The sequence below is a fragment of the Sus scrofa genome, chromosome 15 (assembly GCF_000003025.6).
Source record: "Sus scrofa isolate TJ Tabasco breed Duroc chromosome 15, Sscrofa11.1, whole genome shotgun sequence".
NCBI classification, from domain to species: domain Eukaryota; kingdom Metazoa; phylum Chordata; class Mammalia; order Artiodactyla; family Suidae; genus Sus; species Sus scrofa.
The window spans coordinates 124104610-124129391 of record NC_010457.5 but is presented as its reverse complement, the minus strand read 5'-3'; the positions used below and the strand labels follow the sequence as shown (position 1 = coordinate 124129391).

General features: G+C 39.9%; 1 protein-coding gene across 3 annotated transcripts in view; it reads left to right on the top strand.

Moving 5' to 3' along the window:
• Positions 1-24782, top strand: part of PAX3 (paired box 3) — a 99239-nt gene that overhangs the window by 63650 nt on the left and 10807 nt on the right. For all 3 annotated transcript variants that reach the window (XM_021075358.1, XM_021075359.1, XM_021075357.1), the window contains exons 5-7: positions 2033-2238; positions 11840-12005; positions 13432-13646. In XM_021075358.1, the coding sequence (XP_020931017.1) occupies positions 2033-2238; positions 11840-12005; positions 13432-13646 (587 nt within the window). The remainder of the gene's footprint in view (positions 1-2032; positions 2239-11839; positions 12006-13431; positions 13647-24782) is intronic.

Genomic DNA, 24782 nt, shown 5'->3' with positions numbered 1-24782 from the left:
AGAAAAGAGAAGCAGTAGTATAGGAGATGCTGCTTTTTAACACTGCTTTTAGCGCCCCCTGCATTTCCCCTGGTCCTACCAGCCTGAGGGTGCAAATGAGCTAACTTGACACTGACATTAATCATTTACAATTTTCTGGCTTTCTTTTCTCATTTGCTGACACCACACCTCAGTTCCTTCCACAGAAGATGCCAGTTATTTGGGGGAGTTTTCTGAGAGCATTTGGATGTGCTCAGGAGTGAGGCTGCTCAGGCTCCCATATTACGCTCAGAGTGTGTGGCCTGGTAGCCCTCTGACAGTCCTCTGCCCCTGCCCTGAGGTCCAGGACCTCTGCAAGAGGCTGCTTTCCTACCCAGAGCCCTGTCTGGAGCATCCTCCAATCACAGAACCATTGGCCAACGGGTACTCTGTTACTGTCACAACTCACAGACACCAAATTGCATCATTAATGTGAATTTCTACTTAATTTCCTAGCTCCTCCGCCTCATTTGAAGGCAACTGTATACTAAATTTGGAAAGCCTCCTTCCCAATGTGTGCTAATACAAGGCAAATTCAAGCTTTGGTGGGGAGGGGGCTGCAGCAAGTCTGGCTTCAAGGACTTGTGACCTGTGCAGCTGAGTAGGGGTTCATGCTCAGAAGGGCCCTGTTCTTAGTTTTATGCTGTTGTTACCACCTTGAAATTCATAGTAACTTTTTTTTTTTTTTTTTTCCTTTTAGGGCTGCACCAGTGGCATATGTAACTTCCCAGGCTAGGAGTTGAATCAGAGCTGCAGCTGCTAGCCTACGCCACAGCCACAGCAATGTGGGATCCAAGCGGAGTCTGCGACCTACACCACAGCTCAGAGCAGGTCCTTAACCCACTGAGCAGGGCCAAGGATCAAACCCACATCCTCATGGATACTAGCTGGGTTCTTTACTGCTGAGCTGCAGCGGGAACTCCCTGTAATAACTTTTGAATGAAAGGTCCTGCAATTTCATTTTCCACTTTGTTTTTTAAATTAGGCAGCCGTTCTGAGCAGCTGCCTATTTGTTCAGCAGAGATCAGACTCTGAGCTTCTGTTTAGAAACACTTTGCTAGACTATACCTGCTTCTTCTTGAGTCTGTTCTTGAGATTTGCATTAACAATATCTAACCCGCTTTAAAGCATTTTGTAACATCTGGTAATGGGAGAATTAATTTAACATGATTTTTCTTCTTTTTGTACATTGAAGTATAGTTGATTCACAATATCGTGTTAGTTTCACTCATATAGCATAGCGATTCAGTTATACACACACACACACATATTCTTTTTCAAAATATTTCCTTTATAGGTCCTTAGAAAATATTGAGTATAGTTCCTTGTGGTATACAGTAGTCCTATATATATTTTATATATAGTACTGTGTATATTTTATATACTGTACTACCTCCTAATTTACCACTTCCCCTACCTCCTTTTCCCCTTTGGCAACCATAAATCAGTTTTCTATGTCTGTGAGTCTTTTGTCTGTTTTGGAAATAAGTAATATGGTATTTCTCATAGGAGCAGTACAGTCTACAAATTTGTAGGAATCCTGCATTAGTTTATTCTTATTGCCTTTTTTGATACTAAGTCAATTTCGGAATACTTATTTAAAAAATCATTTTTTAACAAACTTCCTCCTGGTGCAAAGTTGGTGAAAATTTATCAGGGACCAAATTAAATGTGATTCATTCATTAGTCAAGAACGAAGTGCCCATCAAATGCTAAGGACAGGGCCAGAAAAATGGAGTAAGGCCTGTCTCTGTTTTCTAAGAGCTCATAATGGGCTTAGAATGACAGATGCAGAGAGCAATTATTTCTGCCTGGGGGGCCTGGAGATGGGGCAGAGGAAGAGATTAAATACCATTTAATCATGTAATACTGCAAGGAGGGGCTTGGCAGTCCCCAGGGTGGGGGGACATGGGAAACATACTTAGACTAGGATTCAAAGCATTACAGCTTGGGCAGACTGGCTTTTTGCTTCTCATTGAGTCCCCCCACTTTTTTTTTTCTCCCGTGCTTTTAGCCTCAGCACCCCAATCGGATGAAGGCTCTGACATCGACTCTGAACCAGACTTACCGCTCAAGAGGAAACAGCGCAGGAGCCGAACCACCTTCACAGCAGAGCAGCTTGAAGAGCTGGAGCGTGCTTTTGAGAGAACTCACTATCCTGATATTTACACTAGGGAGGAGCTGGCCCAGAGGGCAAAGCTCACCGAGGCCCGCGTGCAGGTACTGACGTCTGAACGTCCACGGCCCTGCTTTCTTCCAGACAGGAAGCAAGAGTGTCTGTCTGCTCCTCTAAAGCATGTTTCAAAACCAAGGAAGTAAATATATTAGAAATGGTCCTGCATTGTGAACGGTAGCCTCTCACATTGCCAAGTTCTCTCAAATTTCTTTCCTTTATATTTTGCCTTGTTATGATAACAGTAGGAGCTCTTTTTTCTTTCTTTCTTTCTTTTTTTTTTTGCCCCCGGGACCTATCAAGTTCCTGGATGGCATCATGGGATCCTTAACCACTGTGCAGGACTGGGGCTCAAACCTGCGTCCTAGAGCTATGGAAACTCTGCAGAGGCCATTGCACCAAAGGGGGAACTCCAACTTCTTTTTTCTTTTTATTTGCATTTGCTTGGTGCAACCCCTCCCCTGCCTCCCCTGATCTCTTTTGCTTTAGGTATGTCTGTTAGGTATACAGAAACATTTTATTTTGCTAACCGGTCAGTATATTTTCTTTCTCCTCTTAATAGGTTGGTAAGTCCAATTAAATGTGTTGATATGATGCACTCTTTGGCTTCTTTTCTGTCATACTTGATACAGTTATCTTATATGTATATATTTAAAATAGTGATCTATTTAATTAGCTTTCTTGATATTCTTAGTGGTTTTTTGTATTTATGAAAACGTGCATTCTTATTTGAGACTTTGGTTGTCATTAAGAGGAGAATGTAATTATACCAGATGTAACACAGAGACATGCGTCAATTCACATTATTCACTCATTGTTTCAGGAAATACTTGTTATATGCCAGGCATTATATGGACTTTGGGGGTGATACATAGATAATAGCAAAATTTTGAGTGATTGCTCTGTGCCAGGCACTGTTCTAAATACCTTACTTAAATTAACCCATGTACTCATCATTAAAACCCTATTTTAGAGAGATCCCAATTTATAGATGAGGAAACTGAGATTCAGACTACTTAAGTAACTACCCAAAGTCATGTAGCTAGTAAGTGATGGGGGTAATTGGACTCCATACTCTTCCTCTCTGTAGCCTTTTGATTATGAAGATGTGCAAAGTTGTATAACGTAAGATCCCTTCCTTTAAGTCTAGAAGCATCTCAAGCAACCTTATAGTTTTAATAACATTTAAAACTATCTTTTCGATCCTTGGAAGTGCTCTGAACCCTCTAGAAATGCTACTTTGGTATGTTATGTTTCTATTGAGTGATAGAATGATGTTTCCTCATCAACAGTAAACTTTTTTTTTTCCTGCCGGGTAGTAAAGCACTGTTTGAAAGATTACTAATGCCTCAGGGTATCCTGGAACTCCTTACTGCCCCAGGAGTGAAGTTACCTTATCTGGAAATGTCATATTATTCCCAGATACTTGACCTTCATAGTCAGAGTGAGGCTGGGGACTGGTCAATAGTGGACTAGTCAGTTGGTGTGGTCTTTAGATTGATCAACACTTTCTCATATACATCTAATTCCTCTCTTGTCATGGACTATTTTGGAATAGTCTAGACTCTTGTAGTCTGCAGAACCAAGCCAGAGGGATTGTTTAATTCAACTTGACTTTCTATCTGATCATCATAGCACTGGGAAAGTCAAAGAATGTGAAGATGAATTGAGACAAGTTTCTCAAGGAGCTAGTGTTTAATGCAGGTATCAAGTAAACACACAGATAAGTTAAAACAAAGCAGATATGATAAGTACCATAAGAGAGAGACAAGTGTAGAGGGATTGAGAAGAGGAAAGGGTGAAATCTTGTTGGAGTAAACAAGAGAGGATCATGAAGGTGGGCGTGTTCAGATGGACTTTTGAGTCCAGATGAATATCTACTGGGCAGGGAGGGTGGGGGACTATCTTAGTGATACAGAATAAGGAGCAAATGTACAGAGAGTTGGAAGCATGTGAGTTATATATCCGATGAATTTTCATTTTCATTCTAGTCATGTTGAGAAAACAGTTGAGAAAACACAGACTAGTTCAGTTTGGTTGAGGGTAGGGTGTGGTGGGTGGCAGGAAAGAATATGATTGGAAATCTAGATTTTAAAATGTGATCTATTTAATTTGCTTTCTTTGTATTCTTAGTGTTATTGGGTACTTATGAAAATGTGTGTTTCCATTTTAGACTTTAGCTATCATTATGAGGAGAATATGATTATATCAGAAATACAGAAGCTTATCAATTCATGGTATTCACTCATCATTTCAGGAATCTTTGTTATCTACCACGCAGTCTATGGATTTCAGGGGTGGTACATAGATAATAGCAAATTTCAAGTGGTTACATAATTCTGTGGAAAGCTTGGGTTTCAGGCAAGGGGGGTAAATTTGATGGAATGAGCACTGGAGGCTGGGGTCATGAAATAGGCCAGTGGCAGTGGGGACAGAAGGGAGAGAACTCCTAGGAAAGGTGTTCAGAGGTGGAATGTAGGGAGTTGATTATGTGAGCTGGAGACAGGTGCAAGGACTAGTATAGGGATGAGTCACAGATATGCTGGGGTTTGTAGTGCAAATGTCTTACAGCTGGAACAATTCCATCTCTCTACCTATTACATTGGGATATAGTGCTCATATCCAGAAATGACCACCACTAACCACAAATCATGATGCTATGCATATATAAATATTACACTATTTTATAATAATGTTTATAACAATGCTACAGACACTATATAGATCTCAAATCTGTTTGCTTTTATTATAGTTCTATGATCATCTGATTTAAACATGAAGTGAGGTCCATTCATTCTTCCATCCTTTCAGCAGAATTTTATACAGTGTCCTATTCCCCCTGGCAGGCCAAGCCCGCATGCCGGGTCTGTCCTTTAGATGCACTGAAGATCAGTTCTGAACTCAGAGTCGAAAAATAAACATCAGCTTTAAAGAAGTTGAAGAGAGTGATGGAAAACTGAAAAGAGTGTCCTGTGTTGCTCTACCTCATTTGTTGCTTTTGCCAAAGACGAGGATGAGGGAACAGAATTAATCTCAACTGCACGCAGCTTGTACAGTGGCCAGCACTCGCATCTGGCTCAATGAATGTCAAAGGAAAATAAGAATGGCCCATTAATTTCCAGAGGACATGGGATCAAACCAATAAAGAGTGGTTCATATTTTTCTATAGACTGACCCCCTCTCCAATGCAGGGCCCTCATTAACCTAACAGCTGTCCTAATGTGGCTTTAACCCGGTGACTCTTTACATTCCTCATGGCTTCATTAGTTCCCTTGAGACGCATCATGTCTTGAACCACAGCTATGATCTACAGCCTAACAAATTCCCTACAACACCCGGCATATGGATCTTTTACTTAACCCAGCAGGAAAAAGAAGGGAGTAGTTAATCACTGATTAAAATGCCAGAACAAAATCCTTCAGTTTTTAGAAGGATCTGGGAAAGCAGTAGCAAAGTCAACTCAGTTTGAGTGATAGCCAGAGAGTGTGAGTTAGTTTAATTTGGGGCACCTGGGAAAACCCAACACCAAACCAAACCAAACAAAAAACCACCCAACAAAAAAACCCCAAGCATGTCTACATTCCTCCACCCCCTTCCCCCAGGGGAAGAAAAAGTCTAAAATCTTCTGGATAAAGATGAGACTGAAGCTTTAATAACTTAGACCTTTGTCAATATTTGATAAAAATTTGTTTGGACAGTAGCTATGTTACACTCATCTCAGCCAAATCTGAGCAAACCATCTAAGAATTATTGTACAGCAAAGACTAATTTCCTAAAGCACTTCCTGGGGAGCTGTTTTTATGCAAATGGTGGCAAAGACTAAAGTTTTGTGGGGAAGAACGACTTGCAAACATTTGTAATACGTAAAAGTTTTAGTAAATATTCCATCTAAGAACTCCATTCAACAGATAAGTGTCATTCTCTTTTAGCCCCAGTGCTTGTGGAAAAAGTATTTACCTAGGAGTCAGAAGACAAGAGGTTTTGGTCTCAGCCCTACCGAATGTGTTTTGTTGAGCAAGTCAATTTTCCTGTAATTCTGCTGGACTTCAGTTTTTTTTTTTTTTTAATTTCAATTAAAAAATTTGGGGTTTAGATCAGATGATCTCAGTCTGGGTCCATGAACGACCAGAATAATCATGGATGGACCTCAGGAGATCTGGAAAACTTGAAATTTGTACACAAATGTGCCTTTGCTTGTGCACGTGTGTGTGTGTGAGTGTGTGTGTGTACACGAGTGTTAACTAGGGAGAGGGCCCTTAGCTTTCACCATATTCTCACATATTACCTCCCTCTGTTCTTTTCTTCAATTAAAAACTCCTGGGATGCATCATCTCTCAGGACCATTCTAGCATGAGTAATTTGGGATTCTCAGGGAAGCCCAATGGTTTAAAGCCATATAACAGATCTTTAGAGTTCAGAAGTTAAGAGAGGTATGAAATATTTGGCCCCGAACTCCATAATGAAGCAAAAATGTGATCTTCCTGCAATCCTCTGCAGGAGTTTGCTCTTGGGGTGTGTAAGGATGCAGCTGAGGGTGCTTTCATGTGTATCACCATCCTCTGACGTTCACAGGAGCATTTCCCCTCATAGGCCTTGCCCATCCTCTCCCCAACCTGCTGTCCATACAGTGGTCGAGGCTGGATAGCAGCAAGGGTAGGAGGGCTGGGTGGATGTGATACACAGGGAGAGAGGGAGTGCAGGGAATGAGATGGCCCAGGAATCAAGCAGCTTGTCCTGAATTTACTTACTTGGGAAGTGCTGTAATTGGCGCTTTAGTATCAGCTCTAGTATTTAATGAAACATTTAATAATCTTGTTGTGAATTCTCTAAGGATTAAGTATTACATTCTCTTCCGATTTTTCAAATTGCATTTGAAATAACCCATCTGGAATAATGTAGGTTAGATTGCCTTTGAGGACCACACCAAAAATGTGAACCAGTAATTTATTGATGGGCAAAATTAGGCTTACACCATGGGACAATTAGAGCTAATCCATGAAACTTGGAAGCAATTTGGACCTAAGCCTCCATTCAAGCCAAACTGGCTTTCAATTATTTGAGGTGTTATTTGGGCACTTTCCTGTTTGCTTGCAGGCACAAAAGGCTTTGGCTGTGGACCACAGAGCTCAGAAAACAAAACAAAGCTTTAATTCTTGTATTTCTCAGACAGAGGTATCAATGTGACATTTTTATTAATAACTAACACTATTGAACACAACATCTCTTAGGTATTCTTTTAAGAGCTTGGATTGTATTGTCTTATTTAATCTTGTGAAGAAATTTTAAAAAATTTTCCCATTTAGCAGATGAGAAAACAGAGGACCCCTGATAATTAAGCAAATTGTTCAAGGTCACAGATCTAGTAAGGGGTGGGGGAGGGAGTTGGGATGTAACTTTTGCCTGGTCTGCTTTGCTTCCCTGTGAATGAAAAGTATTACTGTATCTTTTTTTTTTTTGTCCTTTTAGGGCTACACCTGCACATATGGAGGTTCCCAGGCTAAGGGTCTAATTGGAGCTGTTGCTGCCGGCCTACGCCAGAGCCACAGCAACGCAGGATCCGAGCCGCGCCTGCAACCTTCACCACAGCTCACGGCAACACCGGATTCTTAACCCACTGAGTGAGGCCAGGGATCGAACCCGCAACCTCATGGTTCCTAGTTGGATTCATTTCCGCTGTGCCACAACGGGAACTCCTACTGTATCTTTTAAATAACAAAGTTTTCCCCAACTTATATTGTTGAGAATCTGAACAAATTGGTTACTTATTTTACTAACAAAGAAAAATTTATAAAAACCTGTTCTTCTTTTGTGATTTATATCTTTTTCCCCCAGCAATCATGATGTTATGAATTTTGCTTCAAAAAAATCATTGGCTATTATATTACTCTAGAATGGATCTAAAGATCGTTTCCGAAAGGCATGAATATGGCTTTGTTGGCTCTGAAGATCTAGAGAGCTGAGAAAATGAATCGGGCTACAGTTCATCAAATGAAATAAAACCTTGCTGCGAGGGAAGGTTTTGATGTAGGGTGATATTATACAGGCAATTATAAGTGATGAACTGTTCCTGATAGTAGTTATCCACCACGTATGCCTCCTTCCCCCACTTCCTTACCATGTGTGTTGTGGAAGGGCCGGGTAATACTGCATGGGGGAGACTAAAATCACCCTGAATTAGAGATTGCAAGATGACATCTAATAGGTACATTGCCAGCTTTGCAAATAAAACTTGTTCTTTCTGCCCTACTGGCTAATACATTGGTGGAACCCTCCTATTCTCTTCTAGAACATCGAAGGCTAGATTGTCTCTGTTGCTATTGCTATGCTTTTCGAAACACAGAGAAGTTTCTGGTAATGGTAACAGCTGAGTCATAAATACCTTTCACCCATTTTGGATAAACTTATTCAGTGTTGGACACGTACACATATCATTCAGTAGATTATTCCTTGATTTTCTCTTAGGAATTAGTGATACAATCTTAGAAGTGTTAGGTAAGACTTTTTTTTTTTTTGGTCTTTTTAGGGCTGCACCTATGGCATATGGAAGTTCCCAGGCCAGGGGTCAAATTGGAGCTGCAGCTGCAGGCCTACACCACAGTCACAACAACATGGGATCTGAATTGCATCTGTGATCTATGCCACAGCTTGCAGCAGCGTGGAACCTTAACTCACTGAATGAGGCCAGGGATCGAACTCACATCCTGCTTTTCATGGATACCAGTTGGGTTCTTAACCTCCTGCATCACAGTGGGAACTCCAATGTTAGGTAAGACTTTTGATTGTCAAGGGAATGATTTTCAGGCAGAGATGAGGTGATAACAGTATCCCAGGGTTATTGCACTTGGTCAGTTTGCATATTTAAAATTAAGGTAATTTCAAGGGCACTTTTTTTTTCTATTAAAAATGGATGTGTGTTTTCAGAGTTTCAAAGAACAAAGAAGGCAAGGACCACTTCTCAGCTTGCAACTTCAGTATATTTTTCCTGTAATGCTTCTTTTGGCAGATTCAGCTGGTTCTAGGAGACGTGGAGGCTGGCAGTGGCAAGATGATAGAAAAATCTGGTTAAATGGCCAGAGGCAAGCATCCCAGTCCTCAGTAAGCCCTGGTTCTCTGAGGAATAGCTCTCTGGATTGATTTAGCCTAAATTTAAACAGCATTTACATTCTTTCCTTTGGGAAACTCTTGAACCTTCTGCTGAAGCTTTGTTTTCCGGTAAAGATTTGCTTCCCAAGTATTTCTCTTCATCTTTTATTGCAGTTATAATGCCTATTTCATTGTAAATATAAAAACTTTTAAATCCAACTCCTGGTGGATTTATTCCATGCCATCAATATTTATTTGTTTGGAAACTAAACAAAAAAACCTTTACGCCCTTAGCCCTTTGGATTTAATCTTTGGGAACAATTTGTAGACAGTTACGATGTTTCTTCGAATTTATTATCTGAGCAAAGACAGTTGGGTTATGGAGGAATTAGCGTGAATGTAAATCAAAAGGAGGTTGAGGCTGATGGAGCAACCAGGCGGAGCCCACCCACTGGATAAATCAGATTTGGTTTACTTATCTAAAGGTTACAGCAGGAAGTTGGCACAGAGAGATTGACAACATGCTCTGATAATGTCAGAAGTGCAAGCTTCTGAGTTCTTCACTAAGGATCTCATCAGTAGATGTGAGGACAGTAAGTCTAAATGAGTGAAGTCATGTCAGAACTTCGGAAAGTCAGCTCTACTCCCAACCTAGTATACAGAGCCGAAGATGCACTGCACATAGGTTAGTCTAGTTAACTGTGATGGACCCTTCACCTGGGCAAGGTATGCCATGTTAATCTCAAGGTTTTATATAATCAAGTATGACCACAGGACATGGTATAGTGTACTCAGGCATGGATACAACCCTAATTTCTGACCCTCAGCCTCCTCAGGCTAACCAACTTGTTCCAAGTACTTCTCTGAAAACAGTTTTCTTACCCTGATGCCTCTGGGAGTCATGGTAACAGACGCTTAGACTTGCAGTGAGAAAATACAATTGATGCAGACTTGAAGTTGAGTGCTGGTCGTAGATCTATTATCCCAGGTGGCAATTTATTAAGTTAAGTAAAACTCTAATTCAATTATGTATAAACATGGGAAAATATTGACTTACCTTCTTTTCCTGTTGGAAACTTAAGAAGTATTAAATGCTAGTGTTCTGAGGAAGTTCAAACAGCTTTCCTTTCCAGCATCTCGCTGTATGGCTAGAGAAGACCAAACTCTCTTTTTCAGACAAATGCTTGGGTGGATAGGAAAACATTAAGCAGATGCCCTGTCAAATATTTGTTAAACTGGGCTTCCTTGCTCCAGAAGAGAGAAATTCCTTCTTCTATTCTTTTTAAAATTTTGTGACTTAAACATTACGATGAAGTTGTATAACTGATAACTTTGTTCTGTAAGGAAATCAAGTCTCATTTTTTCTTAGACATGCTGGTCTCTTGTGGTACCACTTCCATTTGGAAAAACCCCTTTTCAAAATTATATCCAAGCTTTAACATGAGTTGAAACTGGCTCCATTCTAAGCTTCCTAATTTTCTGCATTTCCAAACATGGAGCTTCTACCCCTTGTAAGCATTTACTTTGGTGACCTTGACTAACTCTGAATTTCTCTCTCTCTCTCTTTTTTTTTTTTTTTGTCTTTTGTCTTTTGAGGGCCACACCAGCAGCATATGGAGGTTCCCAGGCTAGGGGTCCAGTCAGGGCTGTAGCTGCCAGCCTATGCCACAGCCACAGCAGCACCAGATCCGAGCCACATCTGTGACCCACACCACAGCTCATGGCAACTCCAGAGCCTTAATCCACTGAGCAAGGCCAGGGGTCGAACCCACAACCTCATGGTTCCTAGTCGGATTTGTTTCCACTGCGCCACAACAGGAACTCCTAACTCTGAATTTCTTGAGTATAAGGCAGTAAGCTACTCAAGTGCAGGGATCCTGTCTTATCCACTCCTTTATCCCTCCGGTAAAAATGATGGGTGCTTACAGATGTTATTGGAAGAAATATTAAACAAACTCATTATTTAAGAGGTCTTCACAGATAAAATGCTTTCATTTCTTGAAATACTTCTTCAGCATCTATTTCCATCAAGATCAGCACAGTGTCTCACACTTTGGAAGGGGTGGTAAAGTAGCTCCATTTATCCTTCTGGTCAATTTCTGTGACTCTCCAGGAACTGTGCACATAATGTCCACAGAAATCCAGAGACACTGTTAAGACTATTGAACCTAAGAGTTATTATAATAGGCAAGGCCAAGTTAGGACCTATGTCAGGTGGGGGCCAAAGAGTCTCCTGGATCCTTGCTAGAATGTTGTATTACAGGAAGGTGGGAGGGTGCTGATGGTGACAGCAGGGACTTCCTGTTGTCCCCATCCCTGCTCAGCCATCCCTGCTCATGGCTATCCTGAGGTGTGTGGGGGCTCTGCAGGAAAGCCCTTGGAGTCCCTCTACTGACCCCTAACTCTCTTTCCTTCCTTGACAACACAACCCAGAAAGAGAGGGGGTCCTTGTATCTCTTTGCCCTGTCTGTAAGGTGCCTTGAATCTGTTTTAGCATGAAAAAGTCCTTAAGAAGGTACTATTATTTCATCAGTGAATTCCTCAAATTTTAAATTAAATCCATAGGTTTGGTTTAGCAACCGCCGTGCAAGATGGAGGAAGCAGGCTGGAGCCAATCAACTGATGGCTTTCAACCATCTCATTCCGGGGGGATTCCCTCCCACGGCCATGCCGACCCTGCCCACGTACCAGCTGTCGGAGACCTCTTACCAGCCCACAGCTATTCCACAAGGTATGGAGGAAGGGAGTCCAGGGGTTAAAATGTAACTCCACATCATTTTCCCTGCTGCTTATTTTCTGCATTGAAATCTGCGAGGCCCTTGTGGCTGTTTGCAAGTCACTTACATCGCCTCAGGTGGTCCTGAAAGTACCTGTCACATTTCAGAAATATAGTTTGTTCTATGACATGTCTGAATCTCTCTAGATAAACCGTGTTGTCATATAATATTCTTTCAGTATTTTGAAACAAAACAAAACACTGAAACCAAGCAAAACAACCTCCCTGAATAAATATGCAATTTGCTTTTTGTTTATTAAAACTTTACATTTGTGCTCCAGTCTGTAATTAACTAAAGTTCTATGATGGCTCCTAACTGCAGTAGGTAGAGAGGGAAGTAAGCTTTGATAAGGCCACTGTCTGTTAGTGCATAGAGGTGAATGGGATAAATGAAAAGGCTAAATTATTTTTTATATTTTTAATTTTTTTTAGAATTTTTATTTTATTAAAAAAATTTAAAATATATGTATTTTTCTTTTTATGGACACACCTGCAGCATATGATAGTTCCTGGGCATATGAAAGTTGAATTGGAGCCACAACTGCAGGCCTGCTCCGCAGCCATGAAATGATGGATCTGAGCTGCATCCGCAACCTACAGCCACAGCTTGTGGCAATGCTGGATCCTTAATCTACTGAGTGAGGCTAGGGATCAACCCCGAATCCTCATGGACTCTGTGTCGGGTTCTTAACCCGCTGAACCATAATGGGGGCTCCGAGATGAAATTATTTTGCATTATAAAAGATATGCTATCATATTAACATTTAGGTGCTTTGGAAGTATATTTGACAAGAAACTTGAGACTTACAATTTTTACATTGGTTAATTCTTTTTTTTTTAGGCCTGCACCCACAGCATATGGAAGTGCTCAGGCTAGCAGTCGAATTGGAGCTGTAGATGCTGGCCTACACCACAGCCAGTGCAACCTACACCACAGCTCAGGGCAATGCCAGATCTCCCCGGCCCCTGACCCACTGAGCGAGGCCAGAGATTGAACTGCATCCTCCTTGATACTAGTTGGATTTGTTTCCTCTGTGCCACAACAGGAACTCCCATACATTGGTTAATTCTTATGTTGATTAATAACATTCACAACCAAAATACATTGCTTCACACTGATAAAGTGATTTCTGAATTCCTTTACTGGGTGAGTGTGCCCTGAAAGTACATGAATAAATTATGTACTTGTGCATACGTGCAGAGACATGGTTGTGTTTGTTATGAACGGGTCTATATTTGCATGTGAAGAAATGCACTTTGAAACTTACATCTGTTTGACCAGTAGATATTGCTGATGGCTTGGTGACGGTGAACTTTTGCACTGGACTTTCTCTGCTGGCCTACAAAGGACCTATATGGCTGACAGTTTTCTTCCTTGCAGCTGTGTCGGATCCCAGCAGCACCGTTCACAGACCTCAGCCGCTTCCTCCGAGCACTGTACACCAAAGCACTATTCCTTCCAACCCGGACAGCAGCTCTGCCTACTGCCTCCCCAGCACCAGGCATGGATTTTCCAGCTATACAGACAGCTTTGTGCCTCCGTCCGGCCCCTCCAACCCCATGAACCCCGCCATTGGCAATGGCCTTTCACCTCAGGTCAGTCCCGTGTTTCCAGACAGATGATTTGCTGTGTACCAGAACCAAAAGTAATTCCCCGAGGCAGTCATATAATGAATTGCCAAATTTAAACCATAATGTATTCTTTATACAAGCCACATGATTTCAGTTTCCTAGTTTCCTTTCTCTCTACCCTTCCTAGGCACTGTATCAAAAGTTGTAGCTTAGACTTTTAAAATCCTAGAGACTTTTAATGTAATCATGGAGACGTTATGTTTCTTCTTAGTTATCAAGGTGTTCACCTTCTCCACTCCTAGTTCTGGGCTTTGGGTAAGAAGCCCACACACTTTTTTTTTTTTTTTTTTTTTAATGGTATTTGGTCAGCTGATAGGGTTGTGAGCAAGAACACCTAATAAGAATACAGCAAAGCTTTTATACAACATTTGGAGAGGAAGCTAACAAGTTGTATGGAGAGAGACCCAGCTGATGACTACAAAACTCTGGGATAAATGAGTTATAACTGCACAAATTAGGAGAATTACTGCTCTTTGGGAATATATAGATATTTGAACGTTGTAGTTGTTTTTCTAATTTGCATTGGACTATGAGCTTTTCTTGAGAGATTATATTAATAAATTGCCTTGATAATTGCATGTCAGAGGGTTGGTTAAATTTCGTACATGTGGCATCTGTCTGAGGTTGACATTATTAGCAGTTGTTTAAATACAGATCGCTTGATTTTATTAGGGAGCACTTGGCCCAGGTGGTGAGGAGAGCTGCCCACTAAATTTGGAGAGATGTCACGAAGGGGTTGCAATCTATAATTGCAATCGAGAATCTCTTCAGGGCTGAGAGTGAGAGTTTTAACAGCTTTATCTTTTCTTAACCCCCTTTTTCCTCTTGGTGGTTAGAAAAACAGAGAGAAGCTCAGAATGACACAAATGAAAAGTGAAAAGACAATTATACTCAATTACACACTAATCACTGACTATCACCGCTGCCTAAGCACCAAGAGGGCATTCTAATAGGCAGAAAATGAGATTTTAATGGCACAAAGGGTGGCCAAAATAACGACTCATATATCTTTGCCTTCTTCGTTTTCTTCAACTTGTGGTTTGCGTCTTGGGAGTGGAGTTCCTGGGCTCTGCACAACGGTGATAACTCTGAGCAGCTGAAAAGTTCAAAGCCCTTGGAGTTGAAAAGAATGAATAGCAAAGGCAATGAAATAAACATTTCTGCCTAAAGGCAAAAGTTCATAAATCCTTTTTTGTAACAGTAAATGTAATTAAGTTTCATAGATTCCTATAGCACATCCTGGGATAAAAAAAAAAAAAATTAAGAGGTGGCTTTAAACCTCAGCTGGAAAATAACAACATGAAAACAATGGACATACTTCCTACAGGACTTTAACACATTTAATTTCCAAGTTCTGGCATTTGTGAATGTGATTTTGCATGAAAATCATGATCTTATATTAATAGATTCATCTTTAAAATGCCTGGATTTATGGCATAGAAGCTTCTTCCACAGCTTAGAAGTAACATCAGAAGTAGTTATCTCTGCAGTTTTGCACATAAGTAGTTTTGGGCCATAGAAAAGCTCTTTATGGATACGATTTGCTTGAAAGTTTCAGTAAAAGTAAACTTCAACTAGAAGCACTTTTTAAAAGTGAGACCCAGGATTCTCTTGGCATTTCGTAGTGTTCGAGTGTAATAAAAATAATGACAAGGAGTCTATATTCTCTATGAGAAGCTGCTAGTTTCTTGTGTGTTATAATAAGTGTATTACATTGCATTATATAAGTGGAAGTACTAGCACTTGACCTAAAAACTGTTATCCTTGATTTCAAGAAGCCTGGCTATGATTCCAGAGTTGGTGGTAGGGTGGGAATCATTCCAATATCAAGCAATGGAAAATTCCACAGGCAACTTCTCCTGTATTTCTTGACTATACTCTTACCCATTATGTTAACTACTCACTTATCACACCACAAATATCCAGGATATTTTGCATTTCTACCGTAGGTTCCTCCTCAACCTTCATTGTCTTGGTTTCTATAGCATCTCCAGTGAGTTAGAAAAGAGACAAATCATATGAAGTTTCTCCTATTTCATTAGACAAAGTCGGAAAATGAACGGCTGAGTGGTTTAGTTATCTTACCAGATAGATGTACAAAATGACAGAGTAGGAAAATTAGGAGAATTGGAAATTAGAACTCAGATTTCTCTAGCCTTTGGGGTTACCCACTTCTCAGGAATGCCTCTATGTTAGCATGGGTGTAGGGGGTTATATGTACTACCCTACTTTTGATTGTTTCGCTTTATTAACAATATTATAAACAAAACGTGGAGGAAGGAATCCACGTCTAATAACTGTTTTACATGTTAACTAAAGGAAGGGTGGTGATGCCTTAGTCTTCTTGCTAGAGAGAAGTACTTATTAATATATTGGATCATCTAATATTAAAAGTGGAACTGTTCCTATGACTACCGTTTCTCCTCTTCTCCTCCAACTCTTCTACTTCCTCTGCCTCTGTGTGGACGTCTAATATGCATGCAAATTGGCTGAGGCTCAGAGAACTGGACCAGATGGAGGATTCCCAGCTCGTAGTCTTGGGTCTCATTCATGACAGCGCCCAGCTGCGTGAAGAGGAGACAGGTTCCATGAAAAATGGAGGCAGGGGCCGTTGGTCATATTTTAAAATCACTTTGTAGAGACTAGTTGTCTAAACTTTTGGATTCAGGCTAATTAACACTCTTTTTGCTAATACATTCTTCATATGCTTTTTTGCTTTATGCATTTTTCTTATCAACTTTTTTTATTCTCACCTTTCCTTCCTTCCTTCCTTCCTTCCTTCCTTCCTTCCTTTCTTCCTTTTTACGGCTCTACCTGTGGCATACCAGAAGTTCCCGGGCCAGGGATTGAACCCATGCCTCCACCGTGACCCGAGCTGCTGAAGTCAGAATCTTAACCCACTGCACCCCAGTGGGAACACCCTCTTATCAACTTTTTAATTTCTTCCAATAATAAAATGTACGTCATGGTTATGGTAGAAAATGGAAAAAAAATAAAAAAATGTATCTGTAGAGTAGAAAAAAAAATTGCCCTGGGCAGCCACTGTTAATATTTTTGCATATGGATTTTCAGTGCTTTTTGGGTCTTATGCTTTTAGATATATATATAATCAAAGTAGTAAGTATATGTAACTTTGCACCTTGCCTTTTCCCTGCCTTTACATTTCATCATAGGTCTTTCTCTACTTATTAATTTAAATTGAATTGGATCTAAAGTTTTTTGAGTCATTATTATCAATTCATTGTAGATCTCTTTAGTGGACACTATTTGACATGTTAGTAATATTTGTGCATTATATTTGAGTCATCGAAGTTGGTGAATCATTCACCATTCAGGCTTGGAAATCATGAGTTTGAATGTGTGTGAAATATTGTAAAATCGGCTTTCTATTTCTTGTCAAGGAATTAATAGACATCATTCTGATAAGCAAATTGTTTCTGTTTGTGTGTGGGCTTTAGGTGATTTTCCTTTGGGGTTTCTTACACATCTGCTCCCCTGAGAAAATATTCTTTCAAATCTTGGAATCAGAGCTATTAGTCAAATGATGTTTCTTAGATGCTCTCAGCCCTTTACTCAGAGAAGTTCTCAGCTTTGGGAGAATGGGTGTGAAGCAGTGACTCAGGAAAAGTTTACACCTGTCCATCTGGTCAGCCTGGAGTAGCAACAGACTGACATGCATCTGTGATATTCTTAGTCTCAGAATACTGATGAAAACTTTGAGAAACTTTGGTCATATCCCTTCTCAAGTTGCTAAAAGCATCTGTGCAGAACTTAGGCACTAGCAAGTGTATCTTGTTCTGAGGGAGTGAGTAGTAACTGTGTCTGGGGACTATTCCCATTTTTATTTATGCAAAAGCTGAGGCCAGTGCAACACTGTCACATCACACTCACGGGCAGAGTTAAAATTCAAGTCTATCACTCTTCCAGTTGTTACTAGTTCTTTCATAAACCAAAGGACATATTTCACTTGCTGAAGAAACATAATGCAGTAGAAAGTTTTCCATGGGCTCCGGCACTGATATTCAACTTGATTTTCCTGCCGATACGGTGGAAAGCCTTCACAAATGGAGGGCTGGGCTTCACACTCCTTCAAAGCCTGGATCTGTCAGGGAACTTGAGATTCTCAGTAATGGGTGAGATGGGAATAGGCGAATTTCCTGGAAGTTTTCTCCTTTCTCTGAATTTCTAGGATCATTTGAACTCTATAACCCTTTTAGGGAGTGAGGATTTTATAACGAATAACAAAGCACCTTCTAAGATGAGGACCCTTCAGCTCTCTCTACGCTGCAGTAGCAGCCCCCTTTTGAAAGGCTGAGTTTTCTTGGTGTGGGGACATTACAGGAAGAACACAGGGAAATAGAAGCCATGCATTTTTGCCTCCAAACCCAGCTGGTATGTTTCCAGCACCTTACTGCATGTGCAGGAGAGAAAAAGGAATGCCGCCTTGGAATATGGAGTACCAAGGAAATATTACCATATGCTCAAGACATGAGACTAATTAACATTTGGCCCATGTTCTCCTAGTTAACTTTCTTTTGCAATAAACACTACCCTCACTGCTCCCCCACCTCCAAAACACACATACCCAACCCCCCCAAACAAGGTGAATTAAGTGAAAAAACTTTTATCATATCAAGCTACCTCCCCACTTCTACAAAGTCCCAGTTGTTGGTGACAGCTTCTAATGATTTCTTGAGTGAAAGACGGCATCAGTGGCTTTTTTTTTTTTAATTGTTATGTAGTATACAAAAATGGGCCAACTTGGCTGCATTTAGGGTTTATCAACCATTGCAAATGATTCTTCAAATGTTTTGGGTTTGGTAAAAACCTAAAACACATTTTGCCAAGCACTTTTTCTCCTTAATTTTTCAAACTGTGTATTTTAGGGAAAATTTGATCCATATGGTTTTGATTCATTTACTCTTATATCATTGACATTTTTTTTTCCTACGGAGCCATTTGATATCCAAGAAGTTTTCTGAGCCTTTCCTACATTCATTTTAAGCATTTTCCTCTTAAAAAGAGGAAGTCATCTTTGCAACCTCAGAGGCTATAAATTTTGAGTACTCTCTCAATTCAGCAATACTTAAAAATACATTTGGTATAAATCTGGATTATTATGAACACATTTTATGTTTAGAGCAGATGGGCAGATTTTCATTTCTGGTTTATGAGTAAAACCAATGATAAAAGAAGAAAATAGGCTTAAATTACAAGAAAGTTTTTTTTTTTTTTTTTTTTTTTGACAGCGTTTAACTGTTATTAACAAATCCCCATGGTAAGATCTATGCTCAGAGGCCTCACTTCAAGTTTTGTTCAGATCTTGGGTAAGATGTAATTGAATAACCAGTACACCTGTCCTATTTCATGGATAATCTACTGAGGAAAGAAAAAATTCACATAAAGATTTGTGTACCAATTCAATATGCTTGAATGTTTGCTCTCTACTCAGTACCTCAGGAACAAAGATACGTCTGCAGATCTCATCAGGTTTATCAACCATTCTTCTGTTAAGTCTGGTTGAATCATCACAACTCTGTGGGGATAAGATACCATCTCTGGAACAGACCCAAGAAAGAGCAGATAGATCTTTATACTAACAAGATTGTGGTTAATGGTGGAAGACGCCAGGATCAACTTTTGTTCTTATTCCTGTTTTACAAAAGAAAAGCTTTAACTCCCCCACCCCTCCAGTTGCTTTTAAAGAATAATATTAAAATTGAGATTATTAGTGTGTAATGTATGTAAATTGCATATTTGGTGTCAGCTACGCTTATTAGGCAGCTTCTCCGTTTCATGCATATATGTATTAGACTGTCGTGGTTCCATTTCAAATTAGATTTCAATTGCTCAGCACAGTTTCTTTTGACAAACATTTGTTAATCCTGAAACTTATTAGGGAGAAGCATTTAAGTGTTAATATGTGTACACAGAACTCTAAACTGCTTTTGATTTTGCTTGTCATTCTTTGGACCACAGTGCTTACAATTATTTCAAATTCCTTGGCTGCAAGTCAAGATGAAGGATCTTTGTCCATTGAAGATGTAAGGCTTACTATAGACCAGTGTGTTCTGTGGATGGGGTATCTTCATTAAGAGTGATTGTGATGGGTACTTTTCTGTTTTACGTGGGGAGAATATCTTTTCCAGTTGGTGGTATGGCAATTTTTTGAGCTTCTCTTGTACCGTAGATACATGCAATAGCAGTAAGGGCAGGGCCAGCTCCTGTTTTAGGAGAGCTATTTTTTTTCTGGACATTTCAGGCACACATCCAGAAGCTACCTGATGCCAGGCCATTTGCTTTGTCCATTTTATACACAGGTTGCAGATCCTGTGCCCTCAGCCTACCTTCATCATCGTGAAGACCCAGACAAACAGGTGGCCTGCCACCAACTCATTTCCCAACAGAGGCACTTCCTTCCTTTACAATTTCCAGAAATTCATCTGTGGAAGAAAAAGGAGTGCTTTTGATTAAAGAGATTGGTTGGGTGTCAAACAAAGTGTGGACAGAGAGACATTCCATACAAAAGTGGCAGCCACTCCAAAGCCTCGGCTTCTTTCTGTTTCATTTCTAAAGCAGTTCATGAGCTCAAAACCAGGGCTGCAGAAGCCCCCCATGTTTATGAAGGCTCAAGGATGTTTATGATCATACATAAGCCCATTTCAGAATAACCATTGGCCATTTGCATGTTTCCATTCTGCCATATTAGGTTTTCAAGATGTTCTGCTTGGTGGTGAAAACATTGCTGCTAATCCGTTTGTTGAATCAGTGCAGGCTGTAATTGACCTGGTGCCTTTGGTTTTTCTCTGAAGGCTGTGGTTGCTACTCTTAAAGAGTATGAAGAGAGCCCTGGCTTATGTCAGCTCTAGTCACAGCCTCTTGAGTTAGTTACAGATCTGGAGAATTGTGAGAGAAACAAGCACTTGGCCAAAATCTCCTTTTTAAAGAAAGGAAGGGAACAGCCGCCGCCGCCAACGCTTGAATCTCACATTATGTCACTGAAATGAGCCACAAGAAAACCTTTCTTGCTGAATTAAATTTTTTTGGTGTCTGCTGAATTGATTTAAATAGCAATTCCATCAGCTACTTTCTCCTGTACCTTGGACAAATCAAATGTAACAACCCCATGGTTTCTAGGCCCATTTGAATTCCTTTAGCCATTGAGGAGAAAAAAATTGAGTGTGATTGCTTGGTCCATAACTAAACTACTAGAATAAAAAGTTTTTCTTTGTAGTCACTAAAACACAGGAAAGCTATACTTGATTCTAGTGTGAGGCCAATGGTCTGAATCAACCCTTTATATGTGGTTGGAATGCAATGTAAAGCTTTTAATATATTACTGAGTTTGCAAAATGGCAATATCTACAGAAATCTGAATACTTGCATATTTATTCAATTAGAGGCTGAATGTGTGCTTTGTACTGCAGACACAGAAGACTGGATTCAGTCATTAGTTGTGTACTATTTTTTGCTTTTTTTTCTAAAGAATCTGTCTCTGCAAAACAGTCTGGGTTTCATCAGAGGTGTATATTTTTCAATGTGTAGTATAATATTTAAAAATTACTCTTGACGTTTCGCTAGAGTTCAGTAAACTAGAGTTTCTGAGATTAGTGATTGCATTGTCTTCACTCATCAATGGAAAAGTTGGTAAATTGGGAGATCCTTTGAGACAATGCATTTTGTGGAATCAAAGGGTTATACTTTTATCTTGTAGGGAATATTTCTTAGCTGTGAAATGATTGAACAGTCCTCAGCACTGAATTAATGAAAGGTGCACGCATTACTTAAAGAAATAATCATTTTTTATTCCCCCCACAAAATACTTGTGTCTCATTTCGAGCAGCTGGCATTAAAAAGAAAATCTCATTAAATAACTACAGATTGAAAAATGCTTTGTAGAGGTGACCCTCTATTTGTGTGATTCCATGGGAAAATTTCTTGTTCAATATCAACACTTCCAAGACTCCTCCACGCAGAATTTCTTGGCTTAGTCTCTGTTGATGCCACGTTAGTGTATTTATACCTTATTAAAACACATACCACTCTGCATTATCTGATAATATATCCATCTGCCCTTGGACTATGGGCTTCTAGGGCATGAAGCTAGGGGTCATAATCATCTTTGAACACCCAGAAACTAGACAGTGTCTCATAATAGAGGCTTGTTCCCCAAAGTGAGCTCTTTGAATTGTAGTTTGGGGGAAAGAGGGTTTTGAATCAACAATTTGGTAAATGTTTCAAATTATATCCCTCTATCTTTCAGAGTCCCAGGGCGCATTAGCCCTGACAAATCTTGACAAGGCTCTGACAAGTCTTGCAGTAGAGAAACATGTTCATTGAACTCAGGGTTCTCTAACTTAACTACGGATCCCTTTCATTGAGGATCAGACTACCAAGTTTTAAGGAATAGTTCCTTTGATTGCTGAATGAAAAAATGGGTAGAGACCCAAGTCTTGATTTGTCCGTTTCTAGAATGATTCTTTCAATTTTTTTCACCAGTGAATGTTTTCTTTCTCCCTCTTTCTTTCTTTCTTTCTTTCTTTACTTTCTTTCTTTTTTTCTTTCTTTCTTTCTTTCTTTCTTTCTTTCTTTCTTTCTTTCTTTCTTTCTTTCTTTCTTTCTTTCTTTCTTTCTTTTTCTTTCTCTCTCTCTCTCTCTCTTTCTTTCTCTCTCTCTTTCTTTCTCTCTCTCTTTCTTTCTCCTTCCTTCCTTCCTTCCTTCCTTCTTTCCCTCCCTTCCTCCCTCCCTCCCTCTTTTTTCCTTTCTCTCTCTCTCTTTTCTTTCTTTCTGCCACACTCGAGGCATAGGGAAGTTCCTGGGGCAAGGATTGAATCTGAGTCTACAGCTGTGCCAACACCAGATCCTTCAACCTCCTGTGCCAGGCCAGGGCTTTAACCCATGCCTCTGCAGCTACCCAAGCTGCTGCTATCGGAATCTTAACCTACTAGGCTACAGCGGGAACTCTCGTTTCTTCTATTTAATTTCTGGTGTTATTTTCTGCTTCAATACATTTTCAATCCCTCTGCATATGACTTTAGGAGGAAAAAGAGTAATTTTAAAGAAGAAGCTATAAACTGCTTAATAATGTTTAGATGAGGCAGAGAAAAGGAGTAAATTGGTCTGCAGGCAAGTAAACTGTAAGCTTCTGTTTCATCCTCTCGTTATACTTAGAAGATATTGAAAAAGTTGTCCCATGAGCTATTTCTTCTACTGAGAAACACAGTACTTAAAAAAATTAAATGCTTTTTATAAAGTGATAATACTGTTTATTGCAATGGGCCTTTCATTATTGTTTACCTCAAAGTAACACACGGGCCTCTGACAAAAACCCTGTTTTTGTTTGTCCCCAACAAAGAAGGCAAATGGAAAAGCTGAAAAATATCAAAGGAAATGCAGTTTCTTAGTGGACTGGAGTATTTTCAGGTGTCTTATCTGGACGTTTTAAAGACCTAAGGACTCATATTGGTGTCCATTCAGAATGCAGTCTTTGTGATGGACCTGGGGTATGAGTCCTTGGAAATACAATGCACAAATATTGGTTTTGTTTGAAGAATTCAGGTCACAATAACCTGAGAACCCACTACAATGAAAATAAGAGGCAACCATCTTCAGTCTGTGAGGCTAAGAATGGGGAGGGGGCAGGATTATCCTATTGTATCTTATTCTTATCTTTTTTTTTTTTTCTTTTTTCTTTTTAGGGCCTCACCCTCAGCATATGGAAATCCCCAGGCTAGGGGTCTAATTGGAGCTGTAAGCTGCTGGCCTACACCACAGCCACAGCAAAACCAGGTCCTTAACCCACTGAGCGAAGCCAGGGACCAAACCCTAATCCTCATGGATACTAGTTGGATTCATTTCCACTGAGCCACAATGGGAACTCCCTTATTCTTGTTTCGATTGGTTGAAATATACCGATGTGAACTTGTTTTTGAAAAATCCATAGTCCAGCTTCTAAGATACTAGATACTCACCCGAAGTCAGGAGAATCCGATGAATGTTATACTATCTCTCACCAGCAAAGGAGAGAGATAGCTGAAATAATTGGTACAATGGAAAGATTTTAGAAAGTAAGAGGCAATCCAACTGAATAATTTTGAGTGAAGGGATTAGGGAGTTTTCTTTTCTTTCTTTCTTTCTTTCTTTCTTTCTTTCTTTCTTTCTTTCTTTCTTTCTTTCTTTCTTTCTTTCTTTCTTTCTTTCTTTCTTTCTTTCTTTCTTTTTGTCTTTTTAGGGCCACACCCCAGCATATGGAAGTTCCCAGGCCAGGGGTCAAATAGGAGCAACACCTGCTGACCTATGCCACAGCCACAGCAACTTGGGATCTGAGCCAGGTCTGTGACTTACACCACAGTTCCCTGGCAACCCTGGATCCCCAACCCACTGAGCAAGGGCAGGGATTGAACCCTGGTCCTCATGGATACTAGTTGGATTTGTTTCCACTGCACCACAAGGGAACTCTGGGAGTTCTTTTTATCACTAAATTACAAAAACCAAAAAACCCAAAAACTCTATTTTGTCAACATCTGTAGAAGCCGAGTTAATTTCTGTAGATCAAAGAATTATGTACATGGCCTCACCATGGGCCCTGTAGCTTGCCAGCCTACTTCAAGTTGCCTAGGAAACAGGAGACATAGCCACTGCCCAGGTTATGATCAAGGATACAAGTAAGTTTTCAGATGGAAAAGCTTCACAGCATCTTTTCTGGTCCAGTGTTGCTGGAATTGGGAAGGGTAGAGGAATTAAAGAAGGTAGGATTTGAGTTCGGTGGAACTGTAGCTTTTGGTTCTTGAAAGACTGTAGGCTCAGATGTTGTCCAATATCCATAGACTTGTTAGTTGTTACAAGTATCTTTTTTTATAAATTTAATTTTATTGGTTGTAAAATAAATACATTGTAGTTGACCTACAATGTTGTATTAGTTTCAGATATGCAAGCAAAGTGAATCAGTCATACATATAAACATATTTTTTTTTCACATATGTGTTAATACAAACTATTGAGTAACTTTTCCTGTGCTATACAGTCGGTTTTCATTCATCATCTATTTTATACAGCAGTGTGTTTATATTATTCCCACTGTTACAAGTTTCCATACATCTT